Source organism: Salvelinus fontinalis, chromosome 36, assembly GCF_029448725.1.
Source record: "Salvelinus fontinalis isolate EN_2023a chromosome 36, ASM2944872v1, whole genome shotgun sequence".
Taxonomy (NCBI): domain Eukaryota; kingdom Metazoa; phylum Chordata; class Actinopteri; order Salmoniformes; family Salmonidae; genus Salvelinus; species Salvelinus fontinalis.
In genome coordinates this window covers 22,174,225-22,190,613 of record NC_074700.1, presented here as the reverse complement: position 1 = coordinate 22,190,613, position 16,389 = coordinate 22,174,225, and the positions used below count along the sequence as shown (strand labels likewise).

Here is a 16,389-nt window from a genome sequence, read left to right as displayed (position 1 = left end):
CAGACCTGGCCAGTGTGAGGAACCAGGCTCAGAACCATGGAGGTACAGAGCCTAGCCTGGAGCAACAGCAGCGTGTGGATTGGTCTGTTCAGAAACAAGGCGTGGTCAGATCAGAGTGACTCCTCCAGGTAACACCAACACGTTACATTACAGTGCTGTAGCTACTGTGTAGTTATTTAGGTACATTTAACAAGTGTTACATTTGCTATACTGTACTTACCCAGCACATGTGGTTAGGGGGGTTGCTGCTATAAATACATACCATGTATAACAGGAATAACTACACTGTAACAAGGACACTATAATGTAAAGTGACTCCTCTTCCTCCTCCACCCCTCCTACTCCTCTGCCCCCTCCTCTTCCTCCCCTTCCCCCCTCCTCCCTCAGATTATGGCGTTCAGGGCAGCCATACAACTCAGGAGGGTATCAGAGGTGTACCACAGTGTTCATGTTGGATTCTGGGAAATGGACAGACGACAAATGCAGTGACAAACACCTGCTACAGGTAAAGGTGTGTTCACCGTTTAAATTATTATTTACACAATTTAAAATGATCATTCCTGACAGTTTGGACTGCTGGCGGTTCTAATCAGCTGCAGTGGTTAAATAACCTATCCAGTGCTATTCAGATAAGTGTGTGTGGGTGAAAGTCACTTCAACAAAACAGCTGACATCAGAGAGCTGCACTTGAAGGAGGTGAGAGTCACTAAAGCTACAGTCCTGTGCGTGCGTGCTACAACTAGGGTCCAGATCAGATCATGAGGGGACTGTTCTAGTTGTCTTCCTCTCTTAATTAGCTACAAGATGAACTGAGAGGGCGAGGGATATCAGAGTCTGTCAATCTGAGATGGAAAAAAAGAGTGACACGGACGGAGATGGATGGAAGAAGTGTTGACAAGGAGAAGAAAAGAAAGGAGGACGAATAGGATTAAGAGAATCATATATTTATTTTCACGGCAAATAGAAGAAACGTGCTACAGAAAGATGGCTATATTATTTGATTCTTGTCTAACTCTTCTACAGGATAACAATGTACTTCACTATATACCAATTAGTTAATGCTCTTTGTATTTCAATGTTCGTTGTAAATTCTGTATTTGCAGATTTAATTTGGGTGGCAGGTAGCCTAGCGGTTAGAGTGTAGAGGTGGCAGGTAGCCTAGCGGTTAGAGTGTAGAGGTGGCAGGTAGCCTAGCGGTTAGAGTGTAGAGGTGGCAGGTAGCCTAGCGGTTAGAGTGTAGATGTGGCAGGTAGCCTAGCGGTTAGAGTGTAGAGGTGGCAGGTAGCCTAGCGGTTAGAGTGTAGAGGTGGCAGGTAGCCTAGCGGTTAGAGTGTAGAGGTGGCAGGTAGCCTAGCGGTTAGAGTGTAGAGGTGGCAGGTAGCCTAGCGGTTAGAGTGTAGAGGTGGCAGGTAGACTAGCGGTTAGAGTGTAGAGGTGGCATGTAGCCTAGCGGTTAGAGTGTAGAGGCAGCTGGTAGCCTAGCGGTTAGAGTGTAGAGGTGGCAGGTAGCCTAGCGGTTAGAGTGTAGAGGTGGCAGGTAGCCTAGTGGTTAGAGTGTAGAGGTGGCAGGTAGCATAGTGGTTAGAGTGTAGAGGTGACAGGTAGCCTTGCGGTTAGAGTGTAGAGGTGGCAGGTAGCCTAGTGGTTAGAGTATAGAGGTGGCAGGTAGTCTAGTGGTTAGAGTGTAGAGGTGGCAGGTAGCCTAGTGGTTAGAGTGTAGAGGTGGCAGGTAGCATAGTGGTTAGAACGTTGGGTCAGTAACTGAAAGATTACTGGATTGAATCACCGAGCTGACAAGGTAAAAATCTGTCGTTCTGCCCCTGAACAAGGCAGTTAACCCACTGTTCCCCGGGAGGCTGTCATTGGAAATAAGAATGTAAAAAATATACTTATACAACAAACAAACAACAACAAACTACACTGCTCAAAAAAATAAAGGAAACACTTAAACAACACAATGTAACTCCAAGTCAATCACACTTCTGTGAAATCAAACTGTCCACTTAGGAAGCAACACTGATTGACAATAAATTTCACATGCTGTTGTGCAAATGGAATAGACAAAAGGTGGAAATTATAGGCAATTAGCAAGACACCCCCAATAAAGGAATGGTTCTGCAGGTGGTGAACACAGACCACTTCTCAGTTCCTATGCTTCCTGGCTGATGTTTTGGTCACTTTTGAATGCTGGCGGTGCTTTCACTGTAGTGGTAGCATGAGAGGGAGTCTACAACCCATACAAGTGGCTCAGGTAGTGCAGTTCATCCAGGATGGCACATCAATGCGAGCTGTGGCAAAAAGGTTTGCTGTGTCTGTCAGCGTAGTGTCCAGAGCATGGAGGTGCTACCAGGAGACAGGCCAGTACATCAGGAGACGTGGAGGAGGCCGTAGGAGGGCAACAACCCAGCAGCAGGACCGCTACCTCCGCCTTTGTGCAAGGAGGTGCAATGCCAGAGCCCTGCAAAAATTTATTGTCAATCAGTGTTGCTTCCTAAGTGGACAGTTTGATTTCACAGAAGTGTGATTGACTTGGAGTTACATTGTGTTGTTTAAGTGTTCCCTTTATTGTTTTGAGCAGTGTATATCCACTAAATCAGCACTTATCTAAATGTTAATATTAGCATTTGTCGCTATAGAATTAGGTTTTTCTTTCATGTAATAAAGGAAATAAACATGTTTCATACACAATTTACATTTTTACATACACTACTGTTCAAAAGTTTGGGGTCACTTAGAATTGTCCTTGTTTTTGAAAGAAAAGCTCCTTTTTTTGTCCATTAAAATAACATCAAATTGATCAGAAATACAATGTAGACATTGTTAATGTTGTAAATAACTATTGTAGCTGGAAATGGCAGATTTTTTATGGAAATTGTACATAGGCCTATAGAGGCCCATTATCAGCAACCATCACTCCTGTGTTCCAATGGCACGTTGTGTTAGCTATTCCAAGTTGATCATTTTAGAAAGCTAATTGATGATTAGAAAACACTTTTGCAATTATGTTAGCACTGTTGTTCTGATTAAAGAAGCAATAAAACTGGTCTTCTTTAGACTAGTTGAGTATCTGGAGCATCAGCATTTGTGGGTTTGATTACAGGCTCAAAATGGCCAGAAACAAAGACTTTCTTCTGAAACTCGTCAGTCTATTCTTGTTCTGAGAAATGAAGGCTATTCCATGCGAGAAATTGCCAAGAAACTGAAGATCTTGTACAACGCTGTGTACTACTCTCTTCACAGAACAGCGCAAACAGGCTCTAATCAGAATAGAAAGAGGAGTAGGAGGCCCCGGTGCACAACTGAGCAAGAGGACAAGTACATTAGACTGTCTAGTTTGAGAAACAGACGCCTCACAAGTCTTCAACTGGCAGCTTCATTAAATAGTACCCGCAAAAAAGGAACTAGCCCAGACTGTGACCATTAGACTTGTTTTACTGGAAAGAAGACAAGGAAGAGACATACAGGATATGGAAGGGGAGCCGGGAGCTACAACTGGGTAGGTGTGAAAGTGTTACTTCATTATAAGTATCTCCAAATGTTTCTCCTTCACTCATTTCAAACGATCCAGCTAATGTAGAGGATCTCTCGCCAATAGTTCTTCTGACACAGAGAATTGGTTGAAGGGAATTCAACTGTTAGATATGAAGAGGTGTGTGCTGTTCCTCCTGCTGCTCTCAGGTAAGCCTGTACACATACAGATAGTATGCAATACTATAGCAACTATGTGTGTGTGTGTGTGTGTGTGTGTGTGTGTGTGTGTGTGTGTGTGTGTGTGTGTGTGTGTGTGTGTGTGTGTGTGTGTGTGTGTGTGTGTGAAATTAATCTCCAATGGAGGCACTGGATTCTTGCATAGATTTAATTTTGTGTGTCCTTTTTCAGGTTTCTACCAACTGTCGTCATTCCTCACCGGTCAATACTTATTTATTTATGACCCCAAGACCTGGATTGAAGCACAGAGATACTGCAGAAATAAGTACACTGACCTGGCCACCATTGACAACATGGAGGATATGAACAGATTACTGAATTTAGAACATTTTGGTGATTACAATAATACTGTCTGGATAGGGCTGTATGATGATGTTAACAGCTGGAGGTGGTCTCTGGAAGACAGTGACTACTACAGTGAGGGAGGGGCTGAGTTCAGAAACTGGGGCAGTGGACAGCCTTATGACCAAGGCAGTGGACAGCCTGGTGACCAAGGCAGTGGACAGCCTGGTGACCAAGGCAGTGGACAGCCTGATGACCAAGGCAGTGGACAGCCTGATGACCAAGGCAGTGGACAGCCTGATGACCAAGGCAGTGGACAGCCTGGTGACCAAGGCAGTGGACAGCCTGGTGACCAAGGCAGTGGACAGCCTGATGACCAAGGCAGTGGACAGCCTGGTGACCAAGGCAGTGGACAGCCTGATGACCAAGGCAGTGGACAGCCTGATGACCAAGGCAGTGGACAGTACTGCGCAGTGATGAGAGACAACGGAAGGTGGAACGACGATCGTTGCTCAAACAAGGAAATCTTCATCTGCTACGACGGTAAGAAATAACCGACTACATCAACCTATTATGCATTTATTTTGGACGATACACACACCACTGGGCACACCAAGTCATTTCAATGTGGACAATTGGGTAATATTTGTAGATACGTTGGTCAATGAGATTACAATTTATATTCACCCACTCAAAAAGACAGCCAAAAGTTTGTTGAATTCCAAACGTGTATTCACATTGCTTTCAACCATCTAAAAGAACCACCAAATTCCAATGAATAAATAATGTCTTATTTTTGGTTTAGTTGTCACGTGTTATCACTGCACATTATAACAATTTTAAAGCACAACCAAATTCAAGTGGGAAAACAGGTGTCATTGGATACTTGGACCTTGTGTCCCGCCCTAAGGCATATCCAATAAGACGTGTGTGTAAGGTTCTGTATTTATTGTCTTAGTCAACCTTGTGTTCTGTTTCTTTGTGTTCTTGAACGTAGCCCTGTCTTTCATTTTTGTTCATTGATTTCACCTGTGTTACTCACCTGGTCTCATCAGCTCCTTATTTAGTTCAGTTCATTCTGTTTGTGCCTTTGTGAGGTGTTGTTCGTTTTGACTCTACTAAGCCTTTTCCCAGCTCGTTTGTGAGAACCAGTTATAGCCTTCAGTCCTAGTTTTGATTCACCTGCCTGTTTGCCAACCTATGTATGACCATTGTCTGCCTGTGACCACGATTCCTGCCTTCTGCGAAGGTGAAATGAACATCTGCCGCGCCCTGCGCGTGAGTCTACACCTTTTTCTCCCTGAGTATTCATTACAATGGGGATGGGCTTATTGGAATTAAATAAATGGAACGGAGTGAAACATGTGGTTTCTATATGTTTGATGCCGTTCCCAACTATTCCATTCCAATGAGCCTGTCCACCTATAGCGCCTCCTACCAGCCTCCTCTGGCCATGCACGCACGCACACACACACACACAGGTCAAATTTGTTCACAATATCCTTTCCCAACAGGAGGGACCAATTCCTCCAATAATTTCAGTTTGAGTAATGAAAGCCAAAGTTGGTCTGAGGCGCAGAGCTACTGTAGAGCGCACCACACAGACCTGGCCAGTGTGAGGAACCAGACTGAAAACCAGGAGATACAGGCTTCTTGTTTTCTTCTATGTTTCGTCCCTAAAATATGCCATTTAGCAGACACTTTTATCCAAAGCGACACAGTCATGCATGCATACAAACATGTGAACTTACTGTCTTGGCGTTACAAGCACCATGCTCTACCAACTGAGCCACAAAGGAACAGAGGACCACTTGGGAGTTTTCCTGGCCACTGTGATCTCGCTTGCGCTTTGCTTTCTTATTCGGGTTTTAGGCCAGGTTACAGTAAAGAAGTTACTTCATGACAACTGCTGATGTAAAAAGGCTTTATAAATACATTTGATTGATTGGTACAGAGAGTGGCCAATGGTAGCAGCGTGTGGATCGGCCTGTTCAGAGACTCCTGGAAGTGGTCAGACCAGAGCGACTCCTTCAGATACTGGGTCGAGGGAGAGCCTAATAATTTCCAAGGAACGTCTGAGGGTTGTGATGAAGTATGGATCACAAACAATGGACTATGGAACGATATTATCTGCACTCATCCACAGTCTTTTGTCTGCTACTACACAGGTGAGTGAAATGTGTGTTTGTGTACCCAAATATTAGAGTAATAATGAGAGCATGAAAAGATTTTAAAGACGGAGGATGTACTAAGTGTGCGTGTGTGTTGGAGGATATGTTGGAGTGCAGGTGAAATTCACCTCGACAACAGCGCGAACAGATTCTAACATCACCGAACTGGTCTTGAAGAAGGTGAGTCATTCTACCTCACCTGTTAACCGAACAATTTTCCCTTACCTTAACAGACAAGGAAACAAAGGCCCTAGTTAGTTAGGAGTTATTAACTTCTACTTCATCACAATCCCGGGTCCGGGAGCACCCCCATCAGTAAAAAAGCTGACTAGCAAAGCCTAGCATAGCGTCACAAGTAAATACTAGCATCTAAATATCATTAAATCACAAGTCCAAGACACCAGATGAAAGATACACATCTTGTGAATCCAGCCATCATTTCTGATTTTTAAAATGTTTTACAGGGAAGACACAATATGTATTTCTATTAGCTAACCACGATAACAAAAGACACAACTTTTTTTTTCCAATTTTTTTTTTCCTGCATAGGTAGCTATCACAATTTCGACCAAATAAAGATATAAATAGTCACTAACCAAGAAACAACTTTATCAGATGACAGTCTGATAACATATTTATTGTATAGCATATGTTTTGTTAGAAAAATGTGCATATTTCAGGTATAAATCATAGTTTTACATTGCAGCCACCATCACAACTCTCACCACAGCAACTAGAATAACTACAGAGACCAGCGTGAATTACCTAAATACTCATCATAAAACATTTATGAAAAATACACAGCGTACAGCAAATGAAAGGCAAAGATCTTGTGAATCCAGCCAATATTTCAGATTTTTTAAGTGTTTTACAGCGAAAACACAATATAGCATTATATTAGCTTACTACAATAGCCAACCACACAACAGCATTGATTCAAGCCAACAATAGCGATAACGAATAAACCAGCAAAAGATATTAATTTTTTCACTAACCTTCTCAAACTTCTTCAGATGACAGTCCTATAACATCATATTACACAATACATATAGAGTTTTTTCGAAAATGTGCATATTTAGCGGCACAAATCGTGGTTATACAATGAGAATAGTAGCCAAGCTGCCAACAAAATGTCGGGAGAAATCTTGGGAGAGGCACCTAATCTAATCAGTAACTAATCATAAACTTGACTAAAAAATACAGGTTGGACAGCAAATGAAAGATACATTAGTTCTTAATGCAACCGCTGTGTTAGATTTTTAAAATTAACGTTACTACGACATACAGCGTGCGTTAAAGCGAGACCGCACCGAAATTAATGGCAGAATAGTAGCTTCACATTTTTCAACAGAACAACGAATTAACATCATAAATACTTCTTACTTTTTGATGTGCTTCCATCAGAATCTTGGGCAAGTTGTCCTTTGTACAGAAGAATCGTTACTCCGGTTGTAGATTGTCGCCTTCAACTTTGGAATTAGCAGTAAACATTAGCCATGTGGCCCAGACGTGCCCAACTCACTATAACGCAGCACAAAGAAATATCCAAAAATCGCAATATACTGATATAAACTGATATAACTCGGTTTAAAATAACAACATTATGATGTCTTTAACACCTATATCGAATAAAATCAGAGCCGGATATATCTAAGGCCTATAACGGGAGCTTTCCAGAACGCCATCCTGAGGTCTGTCTTGCGTCATGGCGAATGTTGAAAAGACTGCACCCCACGTTCCAAGACCCTTTATATGGCCTCAGATCTGCCTAGCAACTCCATTCCAATTCTCACTATTTGCTGACATCTAGGGGAAGGCGTATGCAGTGCTTTGTTGACCAATAGAAGACATGCAAATTAATAAACTGACCCCAGAACAGCCTGCCTGATTTCAGATTTCTCACTTCCTCATAGGACGTTTGCTCCAACTTGAGTTCTGTTATACTCACAGATATAATTCAAACGGTTTTAGAAACTAGAGAGTGTTTTCTATCCAATAGTAATAATAATATGCATATTGTACGAGCAAGAATTGAGTACGAGGCAGTTTAATTTGGGAACAAAATTTTTACAAAGTGAAAACAGCACCCCCTATTGAGAAAAGGTTTTAACAGACAAGGGCCCTAGTTAGTTAGGAGTTATTCCTGGTAATAACATATATAATGTATATGAATAATATATGCCACGGTTCCTCAACTGGGTGATTATATTCGGCCCCCCAAGTTTTCTCAGCAAATTGTTTAACTTTTTATTATTAATTATTGGACATAAAATACTGTAAAAACACCAGCATATCAGCTCCAAGTGATTTTAATTTTGTAAACCTGTCTCCTCCCCTTCATCTACAATGAATTAAGTAGATTTAACAAGTGACATCAATAAGGAATCATAGCTTTAAAAAAGAGCAGGTGTTCTTAATGTTTTGTATACTCAGCGTATGTGATGTTATACAAACGTAAGCAAGGTTAGAAATTATAATTTTTTTGTCAAATATGATATCTGTTTGGGTCTTCTTGCAGTGAATTTTCAGTCTACAAATGATTTGTAACTACACTACCGCTCAAAAGTTTGGGGTCACTTAGAAATATTCTTGTTTTTTAAAGAAAAGCACATTTGTTGTCCATTAAAATAACATCAAATTAATCAGAAATACAGTGTAGACATTGTTAATGTTTTTTTTATGGAATATCTACATAGGCGTACAGAGGCCCATTATCAGCAACCATCATTCCTGTGTTCCAATGGCACGTTGTGATAACTAATCCAAGTTTATAATTTTAAAAGGCTAATTGATCATTAGAAAACCCTTTTACAATTATGTTAGCACAGCTGAAAACTATTATTCTGATTAAAGAAGCAATAAAACGGACCTTCTTTAGACTAGTTGAGTATCTGGAGCATCAGCAGTTGTGGGTTTGATTACAGGCTCAAAATGGCCAGAAACAAAGAACTTTCTTCTGAAACTCATCAGTCTATTCTTGTTCTGAGAAATGAAGGCTATTCCATGCAAGAAATTGCCAAGAAACTGAAGATCTCGTACAACGCTGTGTACTACTCCCTTCACAGAACAGTGCAAACAGGCTCTAACCAGAATAGAAAGAGAAGTGGGAGGCCCCGGTGCACAACTGAGCAAGAGGACAAGTACATTAGAGTGTCTAGTTTGAGAAACAGACGCCTCACAAGTCCTCAACTGGCAGCTTCATTAAATAGTACCCGCAAAACACCAGTCTCAACGTCAACAGTGAAGAGGCGACTCCGGAATGCTGGCCTTCTGTACGCCTATGTAGATATTCCATAAAAAATCAGCCTTTTCCAGCTACAAGTCATTTACACCATTAACAATGTCTACACTGCATTTCTGATCAATTTGATGTAATTTACTGGACAAAAAATGTGCTTTTCTTTCAAAAAGGACATTTCTAAGTGACCCCAAACTTTTGAAAGGTAGTGTATGTTCCACCCCAATGACCATCCGCTTCAGAAAAAAATAAGCCTGCGGCTGAATCTAGTTGATGATTCCTGATATACGCAGTTTAGCATACGCTTTTATCCAAACGACTTAGTCATGCGTGCATACATTTAGATAGTCAGATCATGTGGTGACTATCCTTGTGTGTCTATATCTCTTAGCTACAAGATGAACTGAGACAGCGAGAGATATCCGACTCTGTCACCCTGCGATGGAAGAAAAAGACTGATTTTGACTGAGGTGGATGGAAGGGAGGAGGAGAAGGAGAGAGGAGAAGGACGGAGGAGATGAGTGGATGAAGAGAATGAAGAAAGAATCATATATTTTTTTAATTAAAAATGTAGAGGAAATCCGGCACAGAAAGAAAGCTTTATTGTTCAATTTTTGTCCAACTCTTAACAAGGATAACAATGCATACTGAGTCATTCACTAGGCTTATAACAAACTAATACCAATTAATTAATGCTATTTGTGATTTAAAATACACTGTAATAGCTGTAATCACACATCTAATAAATTTTTTAACATACTATATCAACTAAATCAACATTCTTCATGTTATTGTCATCTTATTATCATGTTATTGAAATGTTATTCGTCATGTTATTGAAATGCTAATTGTCATGTTATTGAAATGCTAATCGTCATGTTATTGAAATGCTAATCGTCATGTTATTGAAATGTTATTCGTCATGTTATTGAAATGTTAATCGTCATATTATCTAAATCACAGACAGTTTACACCAAGTTCAACACATAGGCAGATTGATTATTGGACGAATAATCAGTACTATCATCAAGAACTACAGTTCTCAACAGACCAGAATCAATCAAATTATATGTGGCCCATTCCATCTAGATTTTTAACCAATCAGCCTGTCAGCCTCTATGACTGACAGGCAGAATGACAAATGGGGCAGAGTTCTTATCATTGTCATTGACACTAGAGCTCAGGAAAGGGAAAAGTTTCTCATTGAAGGTGCACCCAGTGAAGGAATAGATATGAGCCTTGGCTTCCGAGTCGTAAAAAGACACCAACCCTTCCTTGTGATCCACAAACACCCCCACCTTCTGGGGCTTCTCTCTCAGGGAGAGGAGGATGGAGCCAGAATCATCTGCAGCCTTGTACTCATACCTATTGGTCAGCCACAAGGTCCAGTAGCCAATCGCAGGGGTCGGGAGTGCCTTCCCCTTCCTGTCGATGGACTCCCTGGCCACTCCTAGGCCCCAGTCAGTCTTCCCAGAGACCTGCACCTTTAAGTTCAAATTCAAGTAAAAAAACAAACAACATTTATAGTTATATTTTTGTCATTCAGCAGATGCTCTTATCCAGAGCGACTTACAGTTCATCGCTAGGTACGAGAACCACATCTTACAGTCATAGCAAGTACAACTTCCCTCTAATATACCCGCAAAACTGAAACAACCCTACAATGATACTCTGAGGGCTGATTTCTTACCTTTGAAACAATGATCTGAAAGCATTAGTGTGTTTTTTTTGTCCAGTCTAATATGGTGGTATATAGACCGAGAAGATAAATATCTAAATGCCCAAAAAGTCAAATATCCACCGATAATGTCAGTCAACCGATACATCCGTTTGGCTCTTTATTGTACTGTATCTCACCTCGAAGTAGAATCTCCTGGAGGAGAACCCTGTCCTCCCAAGGACGCTGATACTGGTATTGAACCTCTTGGGGTTGAAAGGCAGGATCCTCCAATCGTTGACGTGTCTGGCCTGTTTCCCATCCTCAGACAGAACCAGGAAAGGATGAGCTGTGTCGGGGTCCAGAATCACGTTCACTATCGGAAAATAACAATAAAGCAGATATATCATTCATCCATTAATCAATTAATTAATACATCCATCCATTCCTTCATCCATCAATTCATTCATTCATTCAGCCATCCATCCATTAATTAATACATTCATTTATCCATCTATCCATTCATCAAAACATTCATCATACATTAATCCTTTCATTCATCCATCCATTATTTAATCCATCCATCCATTCTGTTAGTTGTAATTAGGGACAGGAGTTGTCCATGACCACCCTGTGATGTCACCTGACCAGGCTATAGTTAGGATCAAAACAAGAACGGATAAATGACAGTAAAATGTTAAATAATGAATTAAATGATGTGGTAAATAATTCAACGGTGGGTTAAGAGATTGAGAAACGAGAGATGAACATGTGGATTGCAAATTGTAGCATGTTTTACCTGCATTAGTCTTCAGCAATTTCAACCCTGAATGAAAAGAAAAAAAACTCACAATTGAAAATGTCATTGTTCATGATGAAGATTTAATCTAATTTAATTATAGCCAAATCGAATGGGTCCAAATAAAAAATGACTGTAAATGTGTAAAACACTGGTTGAATCAACGTTGTTTCCACGTCATTACATTGAAGACATGTGGAATAGACGTTGAATTGACGTCTGTGCCCAGTGGGTCATGATTCTACAGTATTTGTAAACTTTTATAAAATGTATCATTATAGATAAATAAAGAATTGTAACCTTTATCCATGACTTTCTTCATCTCCTCTCTGAAGGTATCCTCCAGTTGGGACACAATTCCCCAGATGTTTTTTCCACCACTGCTAGCACTGATCTCAGAACAGATCTACAGCAGGGGACAGTTGGGATTGAGTTTTACTAAGGACTGATCTCAGAATAGATATACAGCAGAGGACAGTTGGGATCGAGTTTTACTAAGGACTGATCTCAGAACAGATATACAGGAGAGGACAGTTGGGATCGAGTTTTACTAAGGACTGATCTCAGAATAGATATACAACAGAGGACAGTTGGGATCGAGTTTTACTAAGGACTGATCTCAGAGCAGATATACAGCAGAGGACAGTTGGGATCGAGTTTTACTAAGGACTGACTTCAACTAAATGTATTTTATGCATTATTTGCATAAACATTGTCACGAAGTGCTTAACAGTAACCCAGCCCAGAGCAGAAGAGAGAAAAACCTGACTAAGAGGGGTGGCCCTCTTCTGGCTATACTGGATAGAGTCAGCTGAGTTGAGTTTTACTAAGAACTGACCTGAATTAATCCTAACCCTGGCTTCATGTGCACATCCCGTCTCAACGCTAAACCTAATCCTAACCGTAGCTTCAACCCTAACCATAACCCTAGCTTCATCTCCACATCCCGTCTCAACCCTAACTCTAACCCTCTAGTCGACGACATTCAACTCGACCACAGAGAGAAGCAGTAGCACACCTACTTGTTGTGGGGTGGAACGGAGTTCCCCTTGTTTATTATTTCCACTCTCTAAATCTGCTACTTCCTGTTCCAGCTCCTTGATGAGCCAATCAGCTTGTTTCTCCACAGCTCTCTGTTTCTCCTGGATCTCACCGACGACGTCAGCCTGGCTCCTCTCAATGGAGCGCAACAGCGCAGTGAAGACCTGCTCATTTTCCTCTATGTCTTTCTGTGAACTAGCCTGTGGAATGAAGTGAAATAGATTCAGACCAATTAATGTACTGTAAAAAATGACCTATTGTGAATCTGGGTCACAGGTGTTACTTTATGAGGAAATAAAGCACACAATCAGACCATTCAGATTGTGTGGCCCGGAACTATTTATCAGTTTTAATTTTAAAAAATGCAGCTATGATGATGAAAGTAAAATAATTGAATTGAATTACTACAACTGCAGAAGACCCGTACCCTACATAGATAAGAACAACAGTCCGATGCTTATCGGGGCCTGTATTCATAAAGGATCTCAGAGTCAGGGTGCTGATCTAGGATCAGGTTTCCCCTGTCCAAAATAATCCTATTCATTATGCTGTAAAAAAACAAAACTGATCCTATATCAGCACTTCTAAGACTCTTTATGAAAACGATCCAGAACTCACTCTGCTGATCTCCACTGAGTTTTTGATCTCCTCCACCTTCTTCAGTCTGGCCTGGATCTTCCTGTTCACTCCTCCATCTGTAGTGTCCCCCTGTTCTGGCTAAAGGGGGAATGGGTTGATTTGAACCATAATCACAATGTTGATAGACAATTGTTTAATTGACCATACCAGGTAAAACTTTGGGCCCTGGTTATAAGTTCTAAACAAGGCCTGGAGTTTTTCCTAGTCAGGTCACATGATCAAGAACAAAAATCTTCTAGCTTTACAATTTTACTCAGCTGTCGCACACCACGTACCTCTCTCAATGCCAAAATGGTGTGTGGAGAAATGTCCTCCTGTGCCGATTTGAACTGGTTGATTATCTCGTTAATGAACGTGTTCACGTGGAGGTCGGGACGTTTCTTGAACGTCTCCTTACATAGAGGGCAGATGGCTTCCCTGATATCCCAGTAGTCAGAGATACAAGCTTAGATAGATAGATAGATAGATAGATAGATAGATAGATAGATAGATAGATAGATAGATAGATAGTAACTTTATTAATCACTTAGGGACAATTTTTATGTACATCAGTGGCAGACAAAAATAGATACAATTTACTGTTTGAAACTTAATACAAAGTTAAGATCCATAAAACATGGCGTACATTTGCAGAAGTTGTGTCCACATGGAGTGGAGACAGGGTGGACGAAGAGATCCAGGCAGATGGAACAGCGCAACTGGTCTTCTGTCATGCTGAGAGACGCCATATCTACACACAAACACACACACACACACACACACACACACAATTTGATCATATAGGCTAATAATGTTAGGTATCAATTTACATTGCTTTAACCCTTTTACCTTTGTAGTACATTTACATTTTAGTCTATTAGCTAGCAGACACGTATCCATAGCGACTTACAGTCAGTAATGTTGTAATAACACAAGCAACAGATTGTATTAACATGTTGTTACATAATATTGCAGAAAGCGTCTTGACATGGAGTTTTCCTACCTTAATTCTTGATTTTTTTGCTGTCGACAGTGGAGAACAGTGAAGTGTAGTCGCTCACCCAGTGAATGGAAAGCAGACTATACCAAAGGGTCTGGCTGTTCATCTGCACAGGTGAATTATTTGTAACGGTAGCGTTTACAAGAAATGGGGAGCTGGACACTTTCACTTTCACTTAGAAGTCTTCATACATTTCTCCCTCCGTGCAATATCATTATCTCTTAAAGGCACAGTGTGGACTCAAGTGTGGGGATATTGAAATAAAGTCTTCAAAGCCTTCTCTAAGCACCTCATTTATCACGTAATTTACCAACAAGAACATTTCAGTAGGCAGGTCAATAGACAGGTCTCCACATTAGATGGCACACATGTCATACTCTGTGTGTCTCTATAGTACTGTATTAATATAATTGGAATATTGCTTTTCTACTGGAAAATAGCTCTTTCAAATAAAGTATATGTTTTTTAATAATAAAAAAACACATAAAAGCAATTTTTCCAATTATATTAATACAGTATGATTGAATACAAACAGTCCAGTTATACCCTCCGTAAGGCAATAAAACAGACAAAACTTCAGTACAGAGACAAAGTGGAGTCGCAATTCAACAGCTCAGATGTGGCAGATGTGGCTGGGACTCCAGACAATCTCGGTTTGTAAAGGGAAAACCAGCCACATCGCGGACACAGACGTCTTGCTCTAGGACAGTCCTTCTCAAATAGTGGGGCGCGCCCTATTGTTTTTTTGTTGCACCGAACAAGAGCACACAGCAGGAGATATGAAGTGCAGATAACAAACCCTTAAGAGACACCATGGAAAAATATGATGACGCCAAATAAATGGACAATTTGGATATATATGGACGGAATTAATCGAACAAAGGGACCATTTGTGTTGTTTATGGGTCATATTGGAGTGCCAACAAAAGAATCTCGTCAAAGGTAATGCATGTTTTATATTTTATTTCTGCGTTTTGAGTAGCTCCAGCATGGTTGAAATAGGCTACACTCTCTTGTTTACATTGGGCTATCATCAGATAATAGCATCTTATGCTTTCGCCGAAAAGCCTTTTTGAAATCTGACATGTTGGCTGGATTCACAACGAGTGTAGCTTTAATTTGGTATCTTGTATGTGTAATTTAGTCAAGTTTATTTTTATATAATTTTTTTGAATCTGGCGCTCTAGACTTTAACAGGCTGTCGGGACGCAAGCGTCCCGCGATCCCAGAGAGGTTAAATATTTTTCCATGGTGTCTCTTAGGGATGAAAAGAAAGGCGGAGAGAGACGGAGATAATGAGACAAACGTAAGTCTCCCGAAAGCTAAGATGAGGAAATATGACGACGCGTATGTAGCGCTTGGCTTCACTGTGACTACGGTGGGAGACGAGGAAAGACCGGTATGTTTACTGTGTCTAAAAATGTTGGCAGCGGACAGCATGAAGCCAAATAAATTAAGGCGTCACTTAAAGACATTACACCCCAATCACGCTGATAAGCCGCTTGAGTTTTTTCAGCGAAAACGTGCCGAATATTGCCAACAATCGTCCCGCTTTGTGAATGCTACTTCAGTAAACCAGCGAGCACTGTTAGCATCATATAAGGTGGCGTACCAAATTGCTCAGTGCAAAAAAAAACACTCCATAGCAGAGGAGCTGATATTACCTGCAGCATTAGACATGGTCTCTGTAATGCTGGATGACGCAAGTGCTGCAAAAATATAAACTATGACTTCTTCATTTAGATTTTTTTTCAAATCAGCACAAATTGTTTTATTCATTTTTGTTTTATAGGTCAAAGTGTTCCATATATTGTGCTCCTGAGTTAATGTTGCTGATACATTTGAATTTATTGTTATTTATTGATTATATTTAAT

The 16,389-nt window shown here is 40.7% G+C and overlaps 2 protein-coding genes across 4 annotated transcripts in view; both read right to left on the bottom strand.

Moving 5' to 3' along the window:
- Nucleotides 1-16,389, bottom strand: part of LOC129835641 (uncharacterized) — a gene marked incomplete at its 5' end in the record, with an annotated part of 390,259 nt that overhangs the window by 279,426 nt on the left and 94,444 nt on the right. The gene's annotated exons all lie outside the window — the stretch shown is intronic.
- Nucleotides 9,980-16,207, bottom strand: LOC129835703 (E3 ubiquitin-protein ligase TRIM39-like). 3 transcript variants are annotated; one of them, XM_055901451.1, is made up of 9 exons: nt 16,179-16,207; nt 14,161-14,265; nt 13,811-13,980; nt 13,515-13,613; nt 12,878-13,096; nt 12,156-12,261; nt 11,856-11,882; nt 11,257-11,432; nt 9,980-10,883 (listed from the first exon to the last, which is right to left on the bottom strand). In XM_055901451.1, the coding sequence occupies exons 1-9, from the start codon at nt 16,192-16,194 to the stop codon at nt 10,509-10,511; spliced, it is 1,293 nt and encodes a 430-aa protein (XP_055757426.1). In that variant the 5' UTR covers nt 16,195-16,207; the 3' UTR covers nt 9,980-10,508. The 3 variants fall into 3 exon arrangements, with proteins under 3 accessions (XP_055757426.1, XP_055757427.1, XP_055757428.1); XM_055901452.1 differs by lacking the exon at nt 16,179-16,207 and adding an exon at nt 14,518-15,259; XM_055901453.1 differs by lacking the exon at nt 16,179-16,207 and adding an exon at nt 14,576-15,259.